This window comes from Sphaerodactylus townsendi, unplaced genomic scaffold, assembly GCF_021028975.2.
Source record: "Sphaerodactylus townsendi isolate TG3544 unplaced genomic scaffold, MPM_Stown_v2.3 scaffold_25, whole genome shotgun sequence".
NCBI classification, from domain to species: Eukaryota; Metazoa; Chordata; class Lepidosauria; order Squamata; family Sphaerodactylidae; genus Sphaerodactylus; species Sphaerodactylus townsendi.
This window is the reverse complement of record NW_025950418.1, coordinates 522,067-546,118: the sequence shown is the minus strand read 5'-3', so window position 1 is coordinate 546,118 and position 24,052 is coordinate 522,067. Positions and strand designations below refer to the sequence as shown.

At 46.1% G+C, this 24,052-nt stretch overlaps 1 protein-coding gene across 1 annotated transcript; it reads right to left on the bottom strand.

Annotated features, from left to right (window-relative positions):
• Positions 1–7,396: 7,396 nt before the first annotated feature.
• Positions 7,397–17,354, bottom strand: LOC125425286 (protein starmaker-like). The gene is made up of 5 exons (XM_048482883.1): positions 16,863–17,354; positions 12,949–13,044; positions 11,968–12,201; positions 8,960–8,982; positions 7,397–8,452 (listed from the first exon to the last, which is right to left on the bottom strand). Exons 1-5 carry the CDS (start codon positions 17,283–17,285, stop codon positions 7,561–7,563), a joined length of 1,668 nt encoding a protein of 555 aa, XP_048338840.1. The 5' UTR covers positions 17,286–17,354; the 3' UTR covers positions 7,397–7,560.
• Between the last annotated feature and the right edge of the window lie 6,698 nt (positions 17,355–24,052).

Here is a 24,052-nt window from a genome sequence, read left to right as displayed (position 1 = left end):
TCTCTCTAAAGACCACCTCATTTACATCGTCACTGGTTTGCAGCTGTAGTTTAATCATTACCCTTTTGGGCACTCCCAGCTTAGCCACTTAAGCCAAGTGCTCAACCCATTAGACTAATGTTGACTTCTGATGTTGACTTCTCCATGGATCTTTCTAATAACCTTCTTAGCACTGTCCTTGTGGCCATTACCTCATCTTCTGGCAGCAAATTCCACATTTTAATCCCTTGTTATGTTAATAAATATTTCCTTTTGTCTGTCCTGAATCTACTGCCCATTAGCTCCATTGGATGCCCTTGATTCTGTATTTGGGGAGGGGGGAAAAGTTCTTCAACAAATCTCACTAGCTTTAAGAGATTGGGGACCATGGAATCTGAAGGATCATTTTCCCCTTCTATGTGCCTCTTCACAGGCTATCTGTAAAGACCCACCTCTGTGAACACCCACTCAGAAGTGACATGGGCAGCAATTTTGCCACCAGGTTAAAGCTTGCCTTTCCACCCAAGCTTTTAATGGGATAGATTTTGTTGTTGTTCCCATCAGCCTCATGAGCTGCATCCGAAACAACCAGAAACATCTTGTGGCACAACAATGACTCACACAGTTATTATGGCATGTACCTTTGTGAGCCAGATTCTAGCATCTGAGATCTAGTTTGTGTGCGTGCGTGTTGTCAAGTTGCTTTCTATTCGTGGTGACTTTATGAAACCCTCCAAAATGTCTTATTGCTAACCTGATATCTTATGCTATCATAAAAATGTTAGTTTTCAAAGTGCCAAAAGACTAATTTATTATTTTATGGTTGGATAAAGTCAACCAGCTTCCAATGTGAGAAATGAGATATTTCAGACTTCTTAACTGTGTACTGTGTGTTAATTGTGGACTAAAGCAACATATTATGAATAACCATGGCTTGCTTTGTAATATTTCATAACTCTGCTTGCCCCGCCCTTAGTTATTTATTCTTCCCTTGTTATGGAATGAAGATTTTAATTTAGACCATCCCTCCATGCATTGCTGTAGAGTTCAGTCTCTACTTCCTGGTTTTTTGTTTGTTTACAGAAGTAGATAATTTGATCAGAGAAAATGAAGGGGAAAAAAAGATTTGCTTAATATAATAAAACTGAAAGTAACCATATATGTGTAGACCACAGTCAACCAATCATACTTCATACAGCTACTTCAGAGCTGTAACCATCTTGATAAACATGAGTGTTTTTTTAAAAAAGAAAAAAACACCCAATGAAAACTATATTCATAACTTTCAAAGTATATAAACAACACTTGGTATTGTGAAATCTGAAAACCATGAGACAAAGAGAAATGCAAAAACAAAAAGCTACGTTCTATATGCCAACCTCCAAAGGCTGGGCACAGCATCTGTTTATATCTACTGATAGATCCATACTCAGGTAAACTGTTATTTGCCCCCACTCCTAAATCACCAAATTGTACATCCTAGCTAAAAAAATTTTTAAAAAAACTTCTATCACTTCATTCTCCAATTACAATAACATGGGAGCACAAAAGAATTGCCACCTAACAGAAGAAATGCCACACACGCTGAATAAGGCACTTTCGGTGCATTTTCAGTGCATTTGGAAGCTGGCTTTTACTGTGTGAAACAGCAAAATCCACTTGCAAAGGTTAAAGCATGTTGAATGTGGACTGAAAATTCACTATTCAATATATGTGAAACAGGCCGAATTGGGGATACCTGGACTAGTCTCTTCAGTATAACCTACCTCACAGAGTCATTGTAATGATAAAATGAAGGAGGGTACAACCATGTATACTGTCCCATGCTTCTTTGAGGGTGGATTAGGTATAGATTGGACTTTATTCAGGGTTGGTCCTGTGGAAACCTGGGCTCAGATATAGCTACAGCTGTTGATTTGATTAGATCCTCCTCCATAAAATGAGAAGTATATTGTAATTTATCAGAATTTCTGGCTTGCTTTTCGCCCACTTCTAACAGGCTGTTGACTATTTGAGGATGAGACAAGTTTACTGGTCTATTAGTTACAATAAAAGCTAAATAGAGCCTTCCCCTTCAAAGGCGGGTTGCCTCTGAATAGGTGATGTGTCTCTCTGTATGGGGGAAATAAGAGGCCCCCCTGCTAGAGTTGCTAGGTCCCCCCTGGCCACCAGTGGGGTGTGGGTGGGGTAGAGTTACCAGATCCAAGTTGGGAAACTCCTGGATATTTGGAAGTGGAGCCTGGGAAGGACAGGGACATCAGTGGCATCAGGTTAGCCATAGAGTCTGCCCTCCAAAGTATCCATTTTTTCCCCAGGGAGGACAGATCTGTGTACTCTGGAGTTGCATTGTAATTCCAAAAGATCCCCAGGTCCCACTTGGAGGCTGACTGACATCCTACTTGTCAGGATGTTGGCTGGGGGGATGGGAGAGTTACTGGCCTGTGTAAGTTTCTGGCTGCTTTCGCTTTGCTTCGTGCCTGTCTGGCTGTTATCAGTAACCTTGAGTCTTCTTGGAGAATGTCGGAGTGTTTTGGTTCACGTGTATGTGGGGGGGGGGGGGATATGCTATTCTATATTACAGACTGATCTGGAGGGGAGGTTACAGATCAGACAACTTCTTGTCCTGTTCAGCCTGCTCAGCAATAAACGCTTTGAACCCTCAAGTGTTTCTTAGTCTATTCACGGGAACTCTGACACTACTCCATGCCCTGCTTATGGCTTTCCCAGAGGCATCCAAATAGCTGGCCATACTTTCCTTATGTTTTTAATCTGAGAGTCTCAAGTGTGCTTATAGATGCGCAGTCTGCATGTCCATGTGTTAGCCAAGATGGAGGTTGGGGTAACCCAAATAAATTTTAAACAATACTAATAGCGTCTGTCTGTCTCACTGACTTGAAGCCCTGCTGCTCTACCCACTTACCTGCTCTCTCTTTTCTCATAGAGATAGATACAGCCTCTGTGTCCCATTGTCCTAAAAATCCCCCCCAAACAATGATCAAGATAGATGTGGTCACCCACAATATTTTCCCTTCCTGCAGCCTCATCTCAGCACAATCACAGCAGTTCCTCCGTGATATTTTGAAAACATGAATTGGTTCTAGTTCTATGTTCTAAGGAACTGTACAAAAGGCAGTTACCGGCTCGTGGAGGTTGAGGAGATCCAGTGGTACAATATAAGCTAAGTGGATTTAATTAGAACCCCAAGGAAATCCGCTCTGCCATGAAACTCATGGACTGGTCACTCTCTTATAGTTTGCTTCACAAGGCTATTGTCAGGATAACTCAGAAGATGGAATAATAATGTCTGCCATCCTTGAACATCTCAGAGGGATGGCAGAATAAAAATGTGACTGGTAGTTGAGTAACTGTGATTTCCATAGCTCCAGAAGTGTGATAGATAAGTTTCCTAAAAAGCATACTAGTTATCTTACAGCAATGGAAGGAAGGGCAGACTTCATATTCCAGGGAGTTAAATTTTTTTCAAGAACTTTGGGAGCTACGAAGTGGTGGCTTGGTAAGTGGAGCCATTTACAAAATGGTGAACTTTAGATACATGACAGTGTTTCAGAGACTGCAGTGCTTGCATGGGGAAACTATTTACCTGCTTTTCCCCCAAAGCAACCCCACTCTCATTATGGGCCTTGCCGGTGGAAAATATGCAATTAATCTTGAAGAGGGAGAGAAGGATCTTGGAAGCAAAGCAGGGCCGTTCCTTGGGTGCCAAACCACCATGGAAGACTACAGGGGAAAGCAATGGCAAACCACCTCTGCTTCTTACTGGCCTTGGAGTGGTCACCATAAGTCAGCTGAAACTTGACAACACTTTACACGCACAGCCCTGAAAAAACAAATAGCAGCTTTGACACAGGGGGAAAGAGTCGTTGGCATGTTCATTTCCTATCCCAAACAAGGGTGTGTATGTGTGAATGAGAAGAACAAGAGGAGAGGTGAGTCGGAGAGGGTTCTGGCACTGTTTTTCAAATCCCACAAGATAGAAAGTAGTGTGCCAAGCACAATGCAATAGACGAACAATTCAAAAAAATCAAATTTGGCACACCAACCTGGATTTGCATGTAAACATCATTTGTAATAAGCGATTCAAAACAACATTTGTTCAAAGTTATTTTTTCATTGTTATTGTACACATGTAAGTCCACTTACCCTAATGCTAACCCTATTCTAATATGCTATAATGGAAGAATTAAAGTGCATAATATATATAAAGTGCCAGTGTCAATAATTCATATCAACGTACAATTTCACAATTTCATTCAAGGTATAATGACAAAGGTCCATATGAGACTTCAAACTAATGAGTTCCAAAATTTTCTTAATATGTCCATATTTTGTATGGTTTCAAAATGGAACTTCACCAATTAAACCAACTGTATTGACAAATACTTGTTAACAAGTCCATACGAGACCACACTATTCAATTCCAACGGAAGTTTTGTATCTCCATTTTTATGTGATTCCCAAAATGGAACTTCACAACAGAGCTGATATCTCCTGTGCCTTGAGTCCATTCATGGATGGTACATAGAAAAATGAGAATCCTGTATAAAATCGCACCACACGTCTGAATGCGTTTTCGAAGGTATGCACTTTAATTCTTATTACAAATGATGTTTACATGCAAATCCAGGTTGGTGTGCCAAATTTGATTTTTTGACTTGTTCGTTCTATTGCACTGTTTTTCAAAGGTCTGTGCTTGGTTGTAGCTCCATTTCCATCTGAGAAAAAAGAAGAAATGTTGCTGAGGTAGTTGTGGTGGGTTTTCCGGTCTGTGTGGCTGTGGTCCTAGGAACAAGATCTACCAGACCAGAAAACCCACCACAGCCAGTTCTTTCATCTGGCCATGAAAGCCTTTGACAATAGACTGCTGAGGTAGGTTTAAACAGTGGTGAAAAACAGCGATTACAGCAGAAATGTAGGAAGGGTGGAGAGCTATTTTTAATCTCTTGGACACCAATATATTTAAGTTATTTCACTCTGTTTGGGAAGATCTGGATTTAAATTCCTTCCCACCTTTGAAGCTCTCGCCAGTCACGTTCTCTAATTCTAACCTCTGCCTCACAGGGGTATTGTTAGGATGCACCCTCTGGGACTATTTAAGAATATGAACCTCACTCGTCTCCCACTTCTTAATAGTTCCTATAAACGAATACATCTGCTTTTGCAGTTAGGAAGTACACGTCTAGTAAAAACTTGTGAAGGTGTCCCAAACGTCTTTCTCTGTAATCTACAGAGGTAGGTTTTCTTCTGCTTGTAAATGGTAGCATCTGAGGAAATAATAGAGTAGTTTGTACTCCCACAAAGAATAGAGAAGCATAACAGAAATTGAGGAACATTCCTGAGGTCAATTTGGAAAGAAAAAGTGCAACAAATAGACGAAATCAAGTTTATATTCTGTGAAAACATTTTTCATTTTTCATATTCTGTGAAAACATTTTTACAATATTGCCTAATGGTGCATTTTAAGACAGACATTTTTGAATACTCTTCAGAAAAGGCAAATCCGGGTTGGGAACTTATTACCCAATTTTGAATGTGAGAAATTTTGTTTCAGGTCCAGACCCTATCTTAGGTTTCTGTTTGATATAATATAGCTGGACACATCAAAGTGACCTTTTCTGCATGCACAGCTAACCACAGATTTTCCCACAAACCTTGTTTCTTGGTAATGTTTTCTGTGAAATCATTCTGCAGACCTCCTTTCTCCCCCCCACTGTGAGATTTTTTTGGTGAGACAGAGTATAGCTACCAACTCAAAATGGAAGCCAAAACAACTCCTGGATCAGGAGGAACAGAAACATGTAGTCCACCCCACCACAATCGTTATTGCAGCAAACCCTGATTACATGCAGCGATTACTCCTATTACTCTTTTGAATTCTTCTGTGTCTCAGCATTCTATCACTGATGCAATTGCCCTCGGCTTCAAAATTGCCCTCAGCCCTAATATTACATCACTAGTTCTATAGGAAATTAACAAAGCTGGTCCATTCAACCCTGATTCTTTGTGTCTCTGCCTGAATGCTAACACTGCATGTACTATGTGAAACTGACAAAGCTGATCCAATCTATTCTGTTTCTTTGTATCTCTGCCTCAACATTACATGGCTAGGTCATTATGTCAGAGAGAAAAGAATTAAAAAATCTCTTCAGAAACTGAAGACAAGGGGGACGAGAAAATAGATGAACACATCAATATTGCTAAATACATTAAGACAATAAGAATTTCTTTCAATATATACAGTGCAAGAAACCTGCCAGAAAGGCAGTTGAGCCTTTGAATAACCGAGGAATAATAGGATTCTTAAAGGAATGAAAGGATATAGATTTATCTGTGTTAACTGTGAAAAGTGTAGAGCATGTACCTAGGCCAAATCCACTATATATTTTTGAGTAAAGAATTTGGAAGAACTGGATCAAATTGAGGTAACAGGAGATGAAGTTCTAGGCCCACTGAGGAAATTAAAAAAAAAACAATAAATCTCTAGTCCCCTATGGCATAAAGGGTTCTTAGAGAATACAAATATGAAATTTGTATTGTCGAAGGCTTTCACGGCCGGAATCACTTGGGTGCTGTGTGGTTTCCGGGCTGTATGGCCGTGTTCTAGCAGCATTCTCTCCTGACGTTACGCCTGCATCTGTGGCTGGCATCTTCAGAGGATCTGATGTTGGGAAAGCAAGTGGAATATATATATCTGTTGGAGTGTCCAGGGTGGGTGAAGAAACATTGTCTGTGAGTAACAAAGAAGGCAACCAGGTCAATAGTTGAGGGCATCTGAATAGAAGTATGAGTAACAAAGAAGTCTATAGCATGGGAGTGACCATGGAGATAGCAAGGTCACTGGTGGGAGCATCTGAATAGAAGTATCCTGGCCTTTGTTTCCTTTGTCCATGGTCATCCTGTGTTTGTGTGGAGCTGGTTAGACACTGTCTTGACTCTAGTATTTTTCAACACTGGCAGCCAAGTTCTGTTCATTTTCATAGTTTCTTCCTTCCTGTTAAAATTGTCCATGTGCTTATGGATTTCAATGGCTTCTCTGTGTAGTCTGACGTAGTGGCTTTCAGAGTGGTCCAGAATTTCTGTTTTTTCAAATAATATTCTATGTCCAGGTTGGTTTATCATGTGTTCTGCTATTGCTGATTTTTCTGGCTGAAATAGTCTGCAGTGCCTTTCGTTGGAGCATTCTCTCCTGACGTTTCGCCTGCATCTGTGGCTGGCATCTTCCAACCAACCTGGACATAGAATATTATTTGTTACTCATACTTCTATTCAGATGCCCTCAACTATTGACCTTGCTTTCCCAACATCAGATCCTCTGAAGATGCCAGCCACGGATGCAGGCGAAACGTCAGGAGAGAATGCTGCTAGAACACGGCCATACAGCCCGGAAACCACACAGCACCCAAATATGAAATTGTTGCTCTACTAATCTGCATATGTAATTTGGAACTAAAATCAGCTACTGTACCAGAAAACTAGGGAACAGCAAATGTTACACTGATCTTTAAAAATTTGTATAGAGGGCAATAAGCAAATTACAGGCCAGTAAATCTTATGAAACATGGTCTAGTCAGCTGGAAATTTTTGAATTAGTTCTTTGGTTGGAATGATACATTCCAGCTGTTTTTTCCAGTTTTCAAAGTGCAAGCAATCTTTTAATATCTTGAGGTCTTTAGCTACAGATATCACTCCAGAGTCAATAAGGTAAGCATCACTGATTTCATCATCTTCATCACTATTTTCATCTTCACTATTTTTATCATCTTCACTATTTTCATCTTCATTGCTATTTTCATCATCTTTGCTATTTTCATCGCTATTTTCATCTTCATCTCTTTCATCTTCATCTTCACTATTTTCATCTTCATCTCTTTCATTTTCATCTTCATCGCTATTTTCATCATCTTTGCTATTTTCATCTTCATTGCTATTTTCATCATCTTCACTATTTTCATCGCTATTTTCATCTTCACTATTTTCATCATCTTTACTATTTTCATCTTCATCTCTTTCATCTTCATCTTCACTATTTTCATCTTCATCGCTATTTTCATCATCTTTGCTATTTTCATCTTCATTGCTATTTTTATCCTCTTCATTGCTATTTTCATCATCTTCACTATTTTCATCTTCTTCATTGCTATTTTCATCATCTTTGCTATTTTCATCGCTATTTTCAGCTTCACTATTTTCATCTTCATCTCTTTCAACTTCATCTTCACTATTTTCATCTTCATCGCTATTTTCATCAGTTTTGCTATTTTCACTTTCTTCATCGTTATTTTCATCTTCATCTTCACTTTTTTCACCTTCATTGCTATTTTCATCAGTTTTGCTATTTTCACTTTCTTCATTGCTATTTTCATCTTCTTCATTGCTATTTTTATTTTTGTCTTTACTATTTTCACCTTCTTCATCATCAATATAATCTTCCACTCCTGGGTGATGCTTCTTGACTCTGTGAACAATATATATTACATTACCATAGATATATCCTTCTATATGCATCCTGTCAGTTACCATGAATAAAGGGTATTGCTCAACTATAAGATGGGGCTGATCAGTGACAAGCTTGAAGTCAATAACTATAACTGTTTCCCCTTCATACCTACAGATGGGTGCCAATCCACCTCTGTAGTCCTCATTAGGAACTTACTGTGCACTCCTAAGTGGGGCAGATGGGTGAAAGGGCTCTGAATGTGGCATGACCCCAATGCCAGATTGGTTGCTACTCAAGTTTTGACTTCCAAATGCATTGCCCTATGACTGCACTATATCTCATAGTTTCAACAATGCAGAAAAATAGGACGGGGAAGGTAAGAGAAGAAAGGATACATGTGAGAAGCAATTAGAGCCTTTTTCAGTTGAGGACAAAAGGAGTAGACTGAAAGATTTATGTAAAGAAGAAGGTCTTGAGAGGGAAACAATAGGTGCGTGTGTAGGATACTTCCAAAAAAAGACTTACCGCTCCATCAGTTCCTTGAAGCCCTGTATGAAAGAGCCAGATTTTAATAGATTTACAACATTTTCCTGTGACACTTTAAAGAGGAAGAGTTTGGATATACCCCCTTTCTCTCTTGCAAGGATACTCAAAGGGGCTTACAAACTCCTTTCACTTCCTATCCCCACAACAGGCACACTGAGAGGTAGGTGTGGTTGAAAAGAGTTCAGAGATAACTTTAACTAGGCCAAGGTCATTCAGAAGGAATGTAGGAATGGAGAAACAAATCTGGTTCACCAGATAAGGGTCTGCTGCTCAGGTGGTGTAGTGGGAATCAAACCTGCTTTTTCCAAATTAGAGTCTACCTGCTCTTAACCACTATACCTCACACAGGTTGATGTACAGAATTTATCAATACAACTATTAGAACAACAAATTAATTAATTATGTCAATATTATTACTCTGTCTTATGCAGATGGAAAATCTCATCACGTAGTTCCAAGCCCTTTCCCATTCTTCTAAGCTCATTGTATGACCAATATTTTCCTCCAAATGGATTAGAAACTCTTTTATTATTTCTGATTGAGCATAAAAATCCATCAACCACTTTTACATAAATTTAGTCAAATGAGTATCCTTCTGATGGATTTTCCCCCATGCTGACTTCTATCAGCAAACTGATAATTCTTTATATTTATCTTCCATCTCTCTGTCAATTGTAGATAAACCAAGTGCACTTAATCCTTCCTACCATTATTTCTTCCCTATTATTTATTTTGAGCAGATATAAGCTATAGTCCAAAATCTTACCATAAGTTAAATATTCTTCATGTCCAACTGACTGTTCACTAAATAAAGCTACGTGTGGAGAGAACTGTTTCAGAATTTTATCAAGAAATACATTTTTATATCTTATCAATACCTTATAAAGGGCATCCTTATATAATGGTTGCAGAATTTTTTATTTGTTTCAACTTTTCCATATGGAATGTATGCATGTCAGCCAAAATGCAAGTCGTGACCTTCTAAATTTAATAGATATCGATCTTTTAATATAATTCATCATTAAATCTTGATAATTTCCCAAATTCCTCAAATCTATTAAACAATTCAGATGATGAAATTATTGGATCTTGCACACAAATCACCAAGTTGTCAGCAAATATGTGAATTTTCTATTCGTTAGCTTAACTTTCAGACTTCTGATTTTATTATAATTTAGTATTTTTTATTATGCTCTCTATACTCAGAATAAATAAAAGTGGTGAAAGTGAACAGCCTTGTCTAGTTCCTTTGTTAATAACATATCCTTTAGAAATTTGATATATTCAATTCCTGTTTAGTATATATTGTTTTAATCCAACTTTTAAAAGTTTTACCCATCTTTACATTCTGTAGCATTCGTATTCTAAAGGTCCAATATACCTTGTCAAAGGCCTTCTCAACATCTAAACAAGAGTGCTGATTGTTTTCCAATATGTTGATTTAAGTACTCAGTGATGTCCACCATATGTCTAACACCGTCTCTGAATTATTCCAATTATTATTTTTTGCAAGGACCTCAGAAATAATAGACACCCAACAAGAATGCAATAATTTGAACAACTGTACATTAAAAACACATGAATGTGCAAAGGACACTTATGATGGCTTATATTATAATAAAATCGGATCATGCCATTTATGGCTTTGTGTCATACTGTGCTCAGAATGGCTTAGGATAGGTTCACTGTAACCGGGGAACAGAGCTACCAGCCCACTGGCAGAGAGATGAACAATTAATTGGGCATTGCCAACCATTTGTAATACCTACAATACAGCCAACAGTTGCAGGAACCAGCGTGCTTTCAGATGGCTTGCTGTGGAGTTGCCAACTTCTTTGCTGTAGCCAACTCTTGTACCATTGAAAGCTGCCTGTTCAACCAGCACAGTTCTCCCACTCATGGGCATCCAATGTCAGACAGCTCTGCCTATGACTCTGTGGTCTGCCAGTACATCTTGCATAGGCACAGAAGCCTTGCTGAATCTGAGAGTTGGCCAACCCCATTTTTCTCACCAATGAGTTCTGCACAGGGGTTTGTTGATGGTTCATTGTCACAATGTTCCATCTCTTCGTATTTTATTGTTTAGGATTTCTCCATACTAGCAGCAATGTGACATTGTCAGGGCCTTAGGACTGGGCTGCCAGAGTTATACGTGAAAACTGAGCAGCAGGCATAATAAATTGGATCCATTAATCAGAGGCATAGCTAGGGGAAATGGAGCCTGGTGCAAAATTGAGCCCTTCAGGGATGGGGCGGTATATTTAAATAAATAAATAAATAAATAAATAAATAAATAAATAAATAAAATTGAATTTTTGCTCCCCCCATTTTTGTTTCTGTTTTTTTTGTATTTTTTAGTGTTTTTCCAGTTTTTGGCCTGCAGGGGGCATAGTTTTTAGACTAGCAGCATCAAAATTTCAGGGTATCTTTAGGAGACTCTCCTGATGATAGCTCCAGGTTTGGTGAAGTTTGGTTAAGGGGGTCCAAAGTTATGGACCCTCAAAATGGTAGCCCCATTACTATTAGCTCCCATTGGACACAATGGGAGATGGGGGCACCCCCTTTGGGGGTCCATAACTTTGGACCACCTGAACCAAACTTCACCAAACTTGGCTGGTATCAGCAGGAGTATCACCAGACAATATCCTGAAATTCTGGTGTCGCTATCCTAAAAACTGCATCCCCTGCCGGCCAACAAAGTAAAAACACTAAAACTATCAAAAATACATTTTTGCTGCCCTCAGGCACGCGCCCGGTGCGACGCGCACCCCCCTCCCCGTGGTAGCTATGCCACTGCCACTAAAAGTTACTTGATTAAGCACTTTTTGTGCCATCTTCTCTTTCCAAACACCACTTCCTTCTATCCCACTTTGTGGCCAAAAATCCTCTATGTCATACAGTTTGGATAATGGCGTTTCCCCCCAGAGCTCTGTGGATTGTCCTCTGGGAACTAACCTTCTTGATAAATTTTTGAACACAAATCTCACCTTAAGAAAGACAACATGATCGGCTTCTTCCAGTGAGGCTTTGACCTTCACAATGGTCTCAGTCTGCGAATATATGTCTTCTTTCAGAGAGATTAAGTAATCATCCATATCCTTCATGTCCCTCTCCTTAATCTTTTCTACCAGCCCCTTAATGTCTTCTTCTTTCTTGTGCAAGATCTGGTAGAGAATCTCAAACTCTGTGGAAATGTGATCCAAGAGGTCTCCAGTGAAGTTCTACAAGGGGTGGAATATCCAAACCACCAGGAAATAAAGAATTACCAGGGGTGAGAAAGAAAACATATGCTGTCAAGAGAAGAATTTAAAAAAAAAATAGAATGCACAATTGAAATGTCCAATTAAGTGAAGCTTTGAGATTTTATTTGGCTTTTAATAGCATATATTTCACACCCTTTGAAATAGACCCATGACACAGAGTGATTGGGATTGTTCAGAATGGGTTTGCATCACCACGTGTGCTTTTTTCTTTTTTGCTGTCAAGTCACAGCTAATTTATGGCAACCCAGAGGGGTTTTCAAGGCAAGAGATTTCACAGGTTGTTTACCATTGCTTCCCCTTCACTGTAACGTTGGACTTCCTTGATGGTCTTCCATGCACATACAACCCAGGACTGACCCTGCTTAGCTTCTGAGATCAGACAAAAACTGGCAATGCAGGGCTATCCAGGTTGAGCCTATTTGTATCATCAGGCTATTTTAAAACCTCAGGAAATAAGACAGAAATGTTCATTTCCTGCAAATGTTTGGGAGCACACATGCAAATGTAAAGGTTTAACCCATGAGTGATTATTCCTCAGAGCATCTCTCTTGTGGAATAGCATCATATATAAAAATATAACCACAACAAACATTTTTCAATACAAATTTTCTTGCAATTTACTCCTCTGTCTGAAAGGAGGCCAGGGAATCCCATCCATGGCTGCTGAATTGTCTTTGCCCCAAATCTCTCTGTTTTTTGTTTTACCTTCAGTGTTGCAATTTCCTTCTGCTGATCAGTTTCATCCTTAGTCTGCCTCTTCAAAAACTCCTCCAGAAGCTTAAGGTACGCTTTCAGTTTTCGCTGTGTAGCAGAGAAACCCACTGTAGGTTAGAATAAATTAACAGTGCCCTCTTGTGGGGAGGTCTCCTCAGTCATTACAATCAGTTCTCCCAACGTGTGACACAGTCACAGTTTTGTGAGAATTAGACAATGTGTCCAATTCCCCAGCTTTGGGGATTTATAACTGGAAACTCAGATTCCTAACAACATGTGTTCGTGCGTGCTAAATCTGGAAAATACACTGTGCCCTATTTGCCCTCTTGTTTACATGATCTAGTTTTGTTCCACATTGGGTTATATGGAATATTGTGTTGTTTTTAAAGTATGTGATCCATCTTGAACCTCAACAAGAAAAGCAGACTTAAAAATTTTTTGCTGTCTAGTCACAGCCAACTTCAGCAGCCTGGTAAGGTTTTTTTTTAAAAAACAACAACAACAATCTTAGGCTCCCCGCACTGCAGGAAAGTCCCTTCGGAGGGGGTGGAGCAATTCCAGAGCAGTGCCATCCCTGTCCATCAGCCCAGTCTTGGACACTTAGGAAAGTGGAAGGAAAAGGTTAGAAAGGAATGGGTGAAATAACAGGGACAGAAAATGTCACAAGACAGGCCTATGGGAACTTGACTTATGGGCAGGTGTGGCCAACCTGTGGTGCTCCAGATGTTCATGTATTACAATTCCCATCAATTCCCAATTGGTCATGCTGGCAGGGGCTGATGGGATTTGTAGTATATGACCATCTGGAGCAACATGTGTAGGAACAGTAGAAACTGTTATGAGAGATGCCAATACTGGAAAAGGTTTAGATGCATAAAAATATTTAATAATTTCCACCTTCTCCCACTCCAGAAGGAGTATAAAACAGTTCAAAAAAACAGCTTTCAAGTTTGTTTATTTTTTAAAGAACCTAAACAGCTTAACAATATACCGTTCATTCCATCAACTGGCAAAACCAGATTCATTTGGTCAAAAGCATTTTTTAAGAGTACAATCTTTAAGCAGTTTTTTAAAGAGAAAAATGGGAGTATGTGTAACCCCTATGTTCAGAAGGGGATGATCCAGAAAGGGGTGGAGACTGAAAGCAGCAGGAGGCTGCAAAACTCAAGAAGTTGGAGGAAGCAAGGCTACCAGGCTGGGACCTTGGGTTATTTATTTTATTTATTTTATAAGCTCTTAACATCTTGTTTAACTGCAATGTTGTTGGGAACTAGTGGGAAGGGAGTTGTTTATTTTTGCTATATTGTAAATGTTAGAATTTATTGTTCCAGGGCTTTTTGTGTGTGTAATTGGTGAGAGTTCTTTTGGGGACCTTCATCATCTCAAATCCAGTTCACCAAGCCTCTGGAGTCTTCATGAGCCAACCACCAGCAGGAAGAAATGGACTTGGCATCATCAGATTGTAATTAGAAGGACTTGGAATGAAACTTGAACAGGACCTTGAAGTGTCAGGTTAAATGTTAATGTTTGATAAGTGTCGTTTGTTAAGGAAAAGTAAACCATTTTGTTTAAAATTTAGTTGTTGCAAACTCCTTCCAAGTCCTGCCCCACAGAACCCACAAACAGAAGTTACATATGCTTATGGTCACCTCCTCCACAGAGAGGTTCTCTCTCCCTCTCATTTGCAGCTACTGCAGAACAAAAGCAGGGCTTCACCCTGCCCCCCATACCTTTTCTCCTTAGGTTGCCGCCCCAGGAGAACTTGCCAATTTTTAAAAAATCTTGAACGGATGAGGAGTACTTTATTGACCAAGTGTCAGGGACACAGAAACACCATTCTTGGACTCCCGTCCCCCAGTTTGCTGAGGCTTAAAGTGAACACAATTCCAAACTTTTATTTGCACCCATTAGGGTTACAAAAGCCCTGAGCTGAAATCAATGCTGAGTGTTCACTGCAATGAGGGTTGCCAACAGCTTGGAGAAAAAGACACCCTGCCCCTTTAACCAAAGCTTAATGTGTGGAAAGGGGCAGTTGAAGCTTGGAAGACAATAACACCACTTGGAAAATAACATCCAATTCAGCCTCTCTTAAAGGGACAAGACTCTAGGGGGCAACCCTAGTGGTCACCCTGAACTGCTATAGAAAATCCACAGAACGGCTACAATATTGCTCCCACCTCTTTCTGTTTTTTAAATGTGAAGGCTGATGAAAAATTCTGGGGCCATGGGAAATTTTGCAAACTTGTTCAGTGCCCTGCAGACTGAGCCTGAGATAAATAAATTACAGCAGCATGAACGTAGGTAAGGGAGGGGGGTTCTCGGGTTTGACCTCCCCCATTCATGTCCGAAGCTCTACCCCTCCATTTGTGGGTTTTTAAAACATTTTAGTGGTTTTCAGTTTTTGGCCTGCAGGGGGCGCATTGTTTGGGCTAGCAGCACCAAACTTTCAGGGATTGTTTGGGGGACTCTCCTAATGATACTACCCGGGTTTGGTGAGGTTTGGTTCAGGGGGTCCAAAGTTATGGACTCCCAAAGGGGGTGCCACCATCCTCCATTGTTTCTAATGGGAGCTAATAGAAGATGGGGGCTACACCTTTGAGGGTCCATAACTTTGGACCCCCTGAACCAAACTTCACCAAACCTGGATGTATTATCAGGAGAGTCTCTTATTGATACCACCCAGGTTTTGTGAAGTTTGGTCCAGGGGGTCCAAAGCTATGGACTCACTGTGCAAAAGGTGCCTCCATCCCCCCCCATTGCTTTCCAAGCACAGGAGCTACAATAGGAGATGGGGGCTACACCTTTGAGGGTCCCTAACTTTGGACCCCTGAACCAAAACCTCTCACTTCAACTCTGGGTGGTAATTCTCATTAGGAGAGGTCTCCTAAAGATACCCTGAAAAGTTTGGTGCTCTCTAGTTTAACAATTGCACTCCTCTGAAAGCAGGTGGCACTCCCCTGTTTCCTCTCTAGATTCTCATTTTAAATCCACCCCCTTCGCATGGATTTAAAGGGAGAATCTGAGGTTCTGCCGAAGTTTAGAAGAAGAAGAAGAGTTTGATTTATATCCCCCCTTTCTCTCCTGTAGGAGACTCCAAAGCGAGGCTTTCACAATCTCCTTGTGCCCCTTGCTCCCTCACAACAAACACCCCTGTGAGGTGGGTGGGCTGGAGAGAGTCTCAAAAGCTGTGACTAGCCCAAGGTCACTCAGCTGGCGTGTGTGGGAGTAAGGCACAGGTTAATCTGAATCTCCCCAGTGATAAGCCTCCACGGAAGCCTGGAAGTGGCAGAGCAGGGAATCAAACCCAGTTCCTCCAGATTAGAATGCACCTGCTCTTAACCACTATGCCACATTGAAAGTGATACTGTTTCAGGGTGGGGGATAATCCACCCCAAAACAGCATCACTTTCAATGTTGTTTAACTAGGGACCCCAGATTCTCCCTTTAAGGTGGATTGAAGAGGAGAATTTGGGTTCTCTAGTTTAAATACCATTGAAAGTGATGATGTTTGGGGGGTGGATTCCAGCATACAGCTGGCGTGGGAGGTGCAAACTCAGGATTTTGCAATCTGCACGCTTCATTTTCCCTCTATGCCTTTGCCCAGAGGGGAGGGGGAGGGGGAGGGGGAGGGGGAGAGGGGGAGGGCAGGGGAATCTGCCATCCCTGCCCTCGGAGAGCTACTTTTATAAGCGCTAGGCCGGGGCGAGGCTTGGGGAGGCATGGCCATGCCCTGGGGCGGGTGGGGGTGTGGCCCCACCCCTTAACCCCCCCCCCCCCATAAAAAAATCTAGACTTACGTCCCTGTACAGCGGCTTTGGGCATGAAATGCAAAGAGTCCCGGCCTAATGCAGTTTTTATTGTACCCCAGCGCCTCTCCCTTCCTCTTTCGTTTCCCTGATTCCCACCTGTGCCGCCTGCGCGGCGTTCTGTGTGGGCAAGAAGTGGTGGCCGCGGTGCTCGGGGAGGTCCCTGCAGATGACGCAGATGGGCGCCTCGTCCTGGGTGCAGAAGAGCTTCAGCGGCTCGTCGTGGGCCTCGCAGAAGTGCCAGGCGGCGGGGAGGCTGCCCGGCGGCAGGAGGGGCTCCGGCGCGTCCCCTCTCCAGCGGCGGACCTTCCTGGCCAGGTTGCCCAGCGCTCGGTTGCGCTGCAGCTCCTGCAAATGGAAGGGGCTGCGGCACTCGGGGCACGAACCCTCCTCCTGGCCGGCGGCGACGGCGCCGCGCAGGCAGGCCAGGCAGAAGTTGTGGCCGCAGCGCAGCATGCGGGGCTCCTGGAAGAGGGCCAGGCAGATGGGGCACACCAACTCTTCCTCCAAGCTGGAGGCCATGGCGCCTCGCCTAAGGAAATTCGGCCGGACTTTTGCAAAGAGCAGAGCCAGCTTTGCTTCCGCGCTCTTCTGCCCTTAAGGACAACCCCGTCAAAAGAGGCACCAGATGTACTGTGAAAACGAGTGTTCACTTTCGGTTTCTGATCAGTAGGGCGGTTTCCAAGAAACAGCCTGATTTGAGGGTGTTGTGGTTAGCGGTGCCGTGATCGAAAGTTGTAAAGTGGCTGTTCTGCTATCGCCAGACCGTTCAGATCAACTGCACTGTGAAAACACATAATTCATGGCCTCTGCATGTCATCCGAAATACCTCAGTGGGGAGATCCTTGCCCTTGTGCAAATAGCAGGCACCGGGAACAAAGAGAACTGGATAGATTTGGGGAAACCTTTCAGTATGATTGGGGGTGGGGACATGACATTGCTAGAGTCTTGCCTTTGAACCTTCCCCCCCCCCCCACTCACTGCCAATCCTCCTCTTCCTCGTTCCCCTCCTGTCCTCTTTCCAGTCTCCACACACTATTTACACTCTTCACTGATGCTGACTCCCCTCCCAACATATTCCTTCCCCTTCCTTTAGCCCAGTGATTCCCAAAGTGGGCTCTACCGCCCCCTGGTGGGTGCTGCAGCGATCCAGGGGGGCGGTGATGGCCACAGGTAGAAACGTTAACATATATCTTTCTGTTTAATTGCTATTAAAATTTTTAAAAAATTAATTTCCAGAGGGCGCTAAGTAATATTTTTTCTGGAAAGGGGGCGGTAGGCCAAATAAGTTTGCGCCCCATCCCCAATTTGTCTTCTAATCCCCCCACCCTTATCCAGGTTCATATTAACCTCCTTGCTTCCCTTAACTTCTCACCTTTCCCACTACCCTCACCTTTTCTAATCCAACTTTGGGTCCCCTTGGAGCCTGTCATGTCCTTCTTGTCGTGGATGGTGCTGCACAAGCAAGCCAGCCTGGAAGAAGTTTTGCCCACAGCCCAGAACATGGGGCAACTGGAAGAGACAAGCCAGGCAGATGGGGCACACCAGGTCCTCCTCCAAGCTGGAAGCCGTGGCTGCACTGTGGGGTTGCTGGAGAGGAACCAGCAAAGTGGATGAGCTCTCCTGCCCAGAAGTTCTCCAAACAGGCACTGCTCCAACCAAAAGCCTGCTTGACTTTTCACTTCCACCCTACTTTTCTTCAAAGGGGAAGCTGGTGTTCTCTAACCAGTAACAGTACAAACCTGATAAACTATCTCCAAATGATGTCCAGAACTGCACCGCTTTCCTTCTGTCTTCCTTTTTTTAAAAGAAAAGTTGATGGAGGAACTATCAATCAGTAAGAGAGCAGATATTTTGAACATGGGAGTTTCCAGAGTTTGCCAAATCTTATTTTATTTATTAATGTGGTTTCTAAACTGCCCTTTTCCTTCTGGGCTCGGGGCGGTTTCTGACCTTTACAATATACAACAACAAGAATAAACAGAAGACATAAATAAAAACTAACATTTAAAAATTTAGGTTGTCGCTTATTTGTTCCGTACTGCTCATCTTCCTAAAGCAGTGGTTCTCAACCTGGGGGTCGGGACCCCTTTGGGGGGTCGAACGACCCTTTCACAGGGGTCGCCTAAGACTCTCTGCATCAGTGTTCTCCACCTGTAACATGGATAAACGTTAGGGTTGGGGGTCACCACAACATGAGGAACTGTATTAAAGGGTCACAGCATTAGGAAAGTTGAGAACCACTGTCCTAAAGGCATGCAGCTTTTAATCAAGTTGATGGGAGTTAGCAAAGGAACTAACCAAAAAGGCAATAAAGGAAGAAAAGAAAAAAAGGGGGGGAAAGAAAAGGTTCTGGAGTTAATATTAAAAAAAACCCAAAACAATTTGGCAGAGGAAAGAACCCGGGGGATCATTAGCAGAGCAGGGGTGCGCACACCTTTTAAAACCTTTCTGCGTGCCGCCAGTTAGAATTTTGCTAGTAGTCTATCACTAATTCTGTTAATTCAAAAATCAACGAAGGGATTTGTGGGGTGAAGAAAAGGGGGAAGGTGAGAGAGAAGGGGGCAGAGGGGTGTGGTAACAGACCATGATTTTGAACAAGCTGTTAATCTTTTGGAAAAAGAGAAACAACGCTGATTGGGTTTCCATTAGCATGCAATCACTAGTTCTTTCAATTAAAAAGTGAAGAGGAAAGTGTGGAATGGAAAAGAAGGGGAAGGAAGGTGGGAGATTATAGGCTGGATGTAAGTGTGGATGTCAGTGGACAGGGGGCAAAACCCTGAATGGAGCATTTCATGTGTGGGGTGATGCCAGCTCAGAATCGGATTTTTTTTAAAAAGTGTAAAAGCACTGCCCCTTAAAATAAATCAAAAGTACTAAAAAAACTGAAGAAATCCCTCTAGGGAGCAAAGCACACGTGGAAAAGAAAAAAAGAAGCATATCAGTGTCAATGAAAACCACATGGGAAGAAAAAGCCCAGGCCTAGTTTTCATGGTAGGGGGTGTGTTCCTGGAGCCTTTGGGGTTGGGACTGCAGAGGGTTGAGTTTGGGGAGGGTTGCTCAGAAGTGATGGGATGCTATTTCTTGCACTCTCCAAGATCATGGTTTTTTTCCTCAAGGGAAACTGTTCTCTGTAGCCTAAAGACAAAGGACACATTCAAGAGAATGTGTGGAAGTTGGCCACCCTAGTGAATTGGTGCTTGAAGGATCATTGCGAATCTATATGCAAAACATAAATGCCCTATAAAGCCTCTTCTAACTCTTGGCTTAATTTGTGGCTGCTATGATCCCAGTTGTAGCCCAACTGTTTCATCCAATGGACAAGCAGTAAGAGAAGGTTAATCTCACTAAGTTTTAATGTACCACTCCTAGCTTTTATGCTTACCTACATGGAGACAGAAAGGAAGGCCCCAATCTAGTGCGTGCTTAAACACAGCTGGACCCAGTGAAGTCAATGACCTTAAGTTTGCATAATTCTGCATGAATGGTGAGACCGGGTGTTCAGTATTTCATCTTCTCTACCAACATATTAATGCCTTGTTCTTTCTTGAGCAAGATTTGGTGCAGAACCTCAAACTCTTTTGAAATGTAAACTAAGAGGTCTTCCTCAGTGCAGCTCTGAAAGTAGCAGAAAATCTAAAACAGGGAAAAAAACTAATATTATTGTTGAAGGAAAAGTACAGAGGTACAGTGATTTTTTTAAAGCACACATTGTCTAACATAAGATACAAGAGTCATGCTGGATCAGATCTGAGATCTGAGTCCAGCAACATATTCCACACAGCAATCACTGTCTTCAACACCAACCCAGAGACCACCACTGTCAGCTCAGGAAGAGAGATGGCTGGGCAGTAGGGTGGGAAGGACACCAAGAGAATCTCAATCAAGTCACTCACTTCCAGAACTGAATACACACTTTCAAAACCAGAAGAGTCCAGGACAGGACATTGACTCAGGAGGACAGAATCCTGATAGACTACAGTGGTACCACCTGTCCAACCTCTCCTAATGCATCAAAGAATATTGGGGTCGCAGGGAAAGGCATAGTGGGAGAAGGTTAGTTCCTCCACCCTCCCCCAGTCAAGCTTCAGTGATACACAGGAGGTCAGCCCTTTCACCCAGAAATTACCTGGATGGCTGCTATTTTACCTGTAAATGGCATCAATTTGAAAGCAAGAGACAATAGCCCACTGGTAAAATATGGTCAGATTGGTGTCTTCTTAAAACTTAACTAAAAATAATTTTCCTTTCCAAAAGGATTCGTATTATCCAAAGGAATGTTACGATTCTTTAAAGTACTATTCAGTTGCTTCTCTACATGTCAATACTATAGACCTGTGTTTTAAAATGAGCCATATTGAAAAGTGTGCCATAATTCTGTAGAGAAAATGTTCACATATTTATCCGGCTCCTAGGCAAGGCCAAAATGACAGTGAGAACCTTGAAACAAAGTACTCATGGACAGTTTGTTTCACATGTGATACTTTATTTAACCTTTTGAAATAAAAATGTTATGCAGACCCACAGAGTCTTCCCTTAGTGCCTGTAACATTTTACCTGCATAGAAGACACCATCGCCAATAGAAGACTATCAAAACCACTTGTAGACATCTAACTCCCAATGATGACTTTCTATTGACTTTCTCTGCATAACATTGAAAATAAAGCTCAATTACCCTTAAACGGGGTTACAAAAAACCGAAACAAAAATCCTCAAAGGGAATCCTTGAGTAAAGCAAAGGACTTTTCAAAGGGAGTCCTTGAGTAAATTTAATTTTCTAGCTTTCCTTGGTGATCCTCTTGGCAGCACCAGAGTCACCTGTTTGACACTAGGATATAGTTTGCTTTAAACAAAAGGGTACCCATTATCAACAGCCCTTTACTGTCCAGGGGAAAAAAAATTAATGAATTTTCCTGGGTTTGATACGCTCCAACATTTTTTTCCAGGACTTAACGTCCAGTGATTCTTTAAAGTTCTGAAGAACTGGCTCTGCAGGAACCACCCTATAAAAATCACGATTGGTCTCATTTACTTACAATCCCTGCTTTCGTTCATTAGTCACTCTCTCTTCGCCTTGTTCCTCACCACTGCCATCTTTATCAGACTTCTTTTCTGCTTCTTCATCAGATTTCCCCTCAGTTTCGTCATCTTCTTCTACCTCTTCTTGGTGATCCTTCCTGACTCTGGGAACAGAATCAACAAAGGTGTAGCAGGAGGTTTGTCACAAATGTAGGAAAAGGAGTGGAAGAGACTCTTGGAAAAATAGGATTGTGCTGTTGGGGGGAAGTGATGATTGAGAAAGGCCCCCCCCCCCCCCCCGGAACCCCCCCCCCACCCCCCGGAAGCCCCTCCTCTTTCCCCCCCCCACCCCCCCCCCCCCCCCCCACGACCCCGCCCCCCACGCACCCCCCCCCCCCCCACCCCCCCCCCCCACCCACCCCCACCCCGCCCCACACCCACCGCCCCCCCCCACCCCCCCCCCCCCCCACACCCCCGCCCCCTGCCCTCCCTCCCAGCACCCCCCCCCCCCCCCCCCACCCCCCACCCCCCCCCCCCCCCCCCCCCCCCCCCCCCCACCCCCCCCCCCCCCCACCCCCCCCCCCCCCCACCCCCCCCCCCCCCCACCCCCCCCCCCCCCCACCCCCCCCCCCCCCCACCCCCCCCCCCCCCCACCCCCCCCCCCCCCCACCCCCCCCCCCCCCCACCCCCCCCCCCCCCCACCCCCCCCCCCCCCCACCCCCCCCCCCCCCCACCCCCCCCCCCCCCCACCCCCCCCCCCCCCCACCCCCCCCCCCCCCCACCCCCCCCCCCCCCCACCCCCCCCCCCCCCCACCCCCCCCCCCCCCCACCCCCCCCCCCCCCCACCCCCCCCCCCCCCCACCCCCCCCCCCCCCCACCCCCCCCCCCCCCCACCCCCCCCCCCCCCCACCCCCCCCCCCCCCCACCCCCCCCCCCCCCCACCCCCCCCCCCCCCCACCCCCCCCCCCCCCCACCCCCCCCCCCCCCCACCCCCCCCCCCCCCCACCCCCCCCCCCCCCCACCCCCCCCCCCCCCCACCCCCCCCCCCCCCCACCCCCCCCCCCCCCCACCCCCCCCCCCCCCCACCCCCCCCCCCCCCCACCCCCCCCCCCCCCCACCCCCCCCCCCCCCCACCCCCCCCCCCCCCCACCCCCCCCCCCCCCCACCCCCCCCCCCCCCCACCCCCCCCCCCCCCCACCCCCCCCCCCCCCCACCCCCCCCCCCCCCCACCCCCCCCCCCCCCCACCCCCCCCCCCCCCCACCCCCCCCCCCCCCCACCCCCCCCCCCCCCCACCCCCCCCCCCCCCCACCCCCCCCCCCCCCCACCCCCCCCCCCCCCCACCCCCCCCCCCCCCCACCCCCCCCCCCCCCCACCCCCCCCCCCCCCCACCCCCCCCCCCCCCCACCCCCCCCCCCCCCCACCCCCCCCCCCCCCCACCCCCCCCCCCCCCCACCCCCCCCCCCCCCCACCCCCCCCCCCCCCCACCCCCCCCCCCCCCCACCCCCCCCCCCCCCCACCCCCCCCCCCCCCCACCCCCCCCCCCCCCCACCCCCCCCCCCCCCCACCCCCCCCCCCCCCCACCCCCCCCCCCCCCCACCCCCCCCCCCCCCCACCCCCCCCCCCCCCCACCCCCCCCCCCCCCCACCCCCCCCCCCCCCCACCCCCCCCCCCCCCCACCCCCCCCCCCCCCCACCCCCCCCCCCCCCCACCCCCCCCCCCCCCCACCCCCCCCCCCCCCCACCCCCCCCCCCCCCCACCCCCCCCCCCCCCCACCCCCCCCCCCCCCCACCCCCCCCCCCCCCCACCCCCCCCCCCCCCCACCCCCCCCCCCCCCCACCCCCCCCCCCCCCCACCCCCCCCCCCCCCCACCCCCCCCCCCCCCCACCCCCCCCCCCCCCCACCCCCCCCCCCCCCCACCCCCCCCCCCCCCCACCCCCCCCCCCCCCCACCCCCCCCCCCCCCCACCCCCCCCCCCCCCCACCCCCCCCCCCCCCCACCCCCCCCCCCCCCCACCCCCCCCCCCCCCCACCCCCCCCCCCCCCCACCCCCCCCCCCCCCCACCCCCCCCCCCCCCCACCCCCCCCCCCCCCCACCCCCCCCCCCCCCCACCCCCCCCCCCCCCCACCCCCCCCCCCCCCCACCCCCCCCCCCCCCCACCCCCCCCCCCCCCCACCCCCCCCCCCCCCCACCCCCCCCCCCCCCCACCCCCCCCCCCCCCCACCCCCCCCCCCCCCCACCCCCCCCCCCCCCCACCCCCCCCCCCCCCCA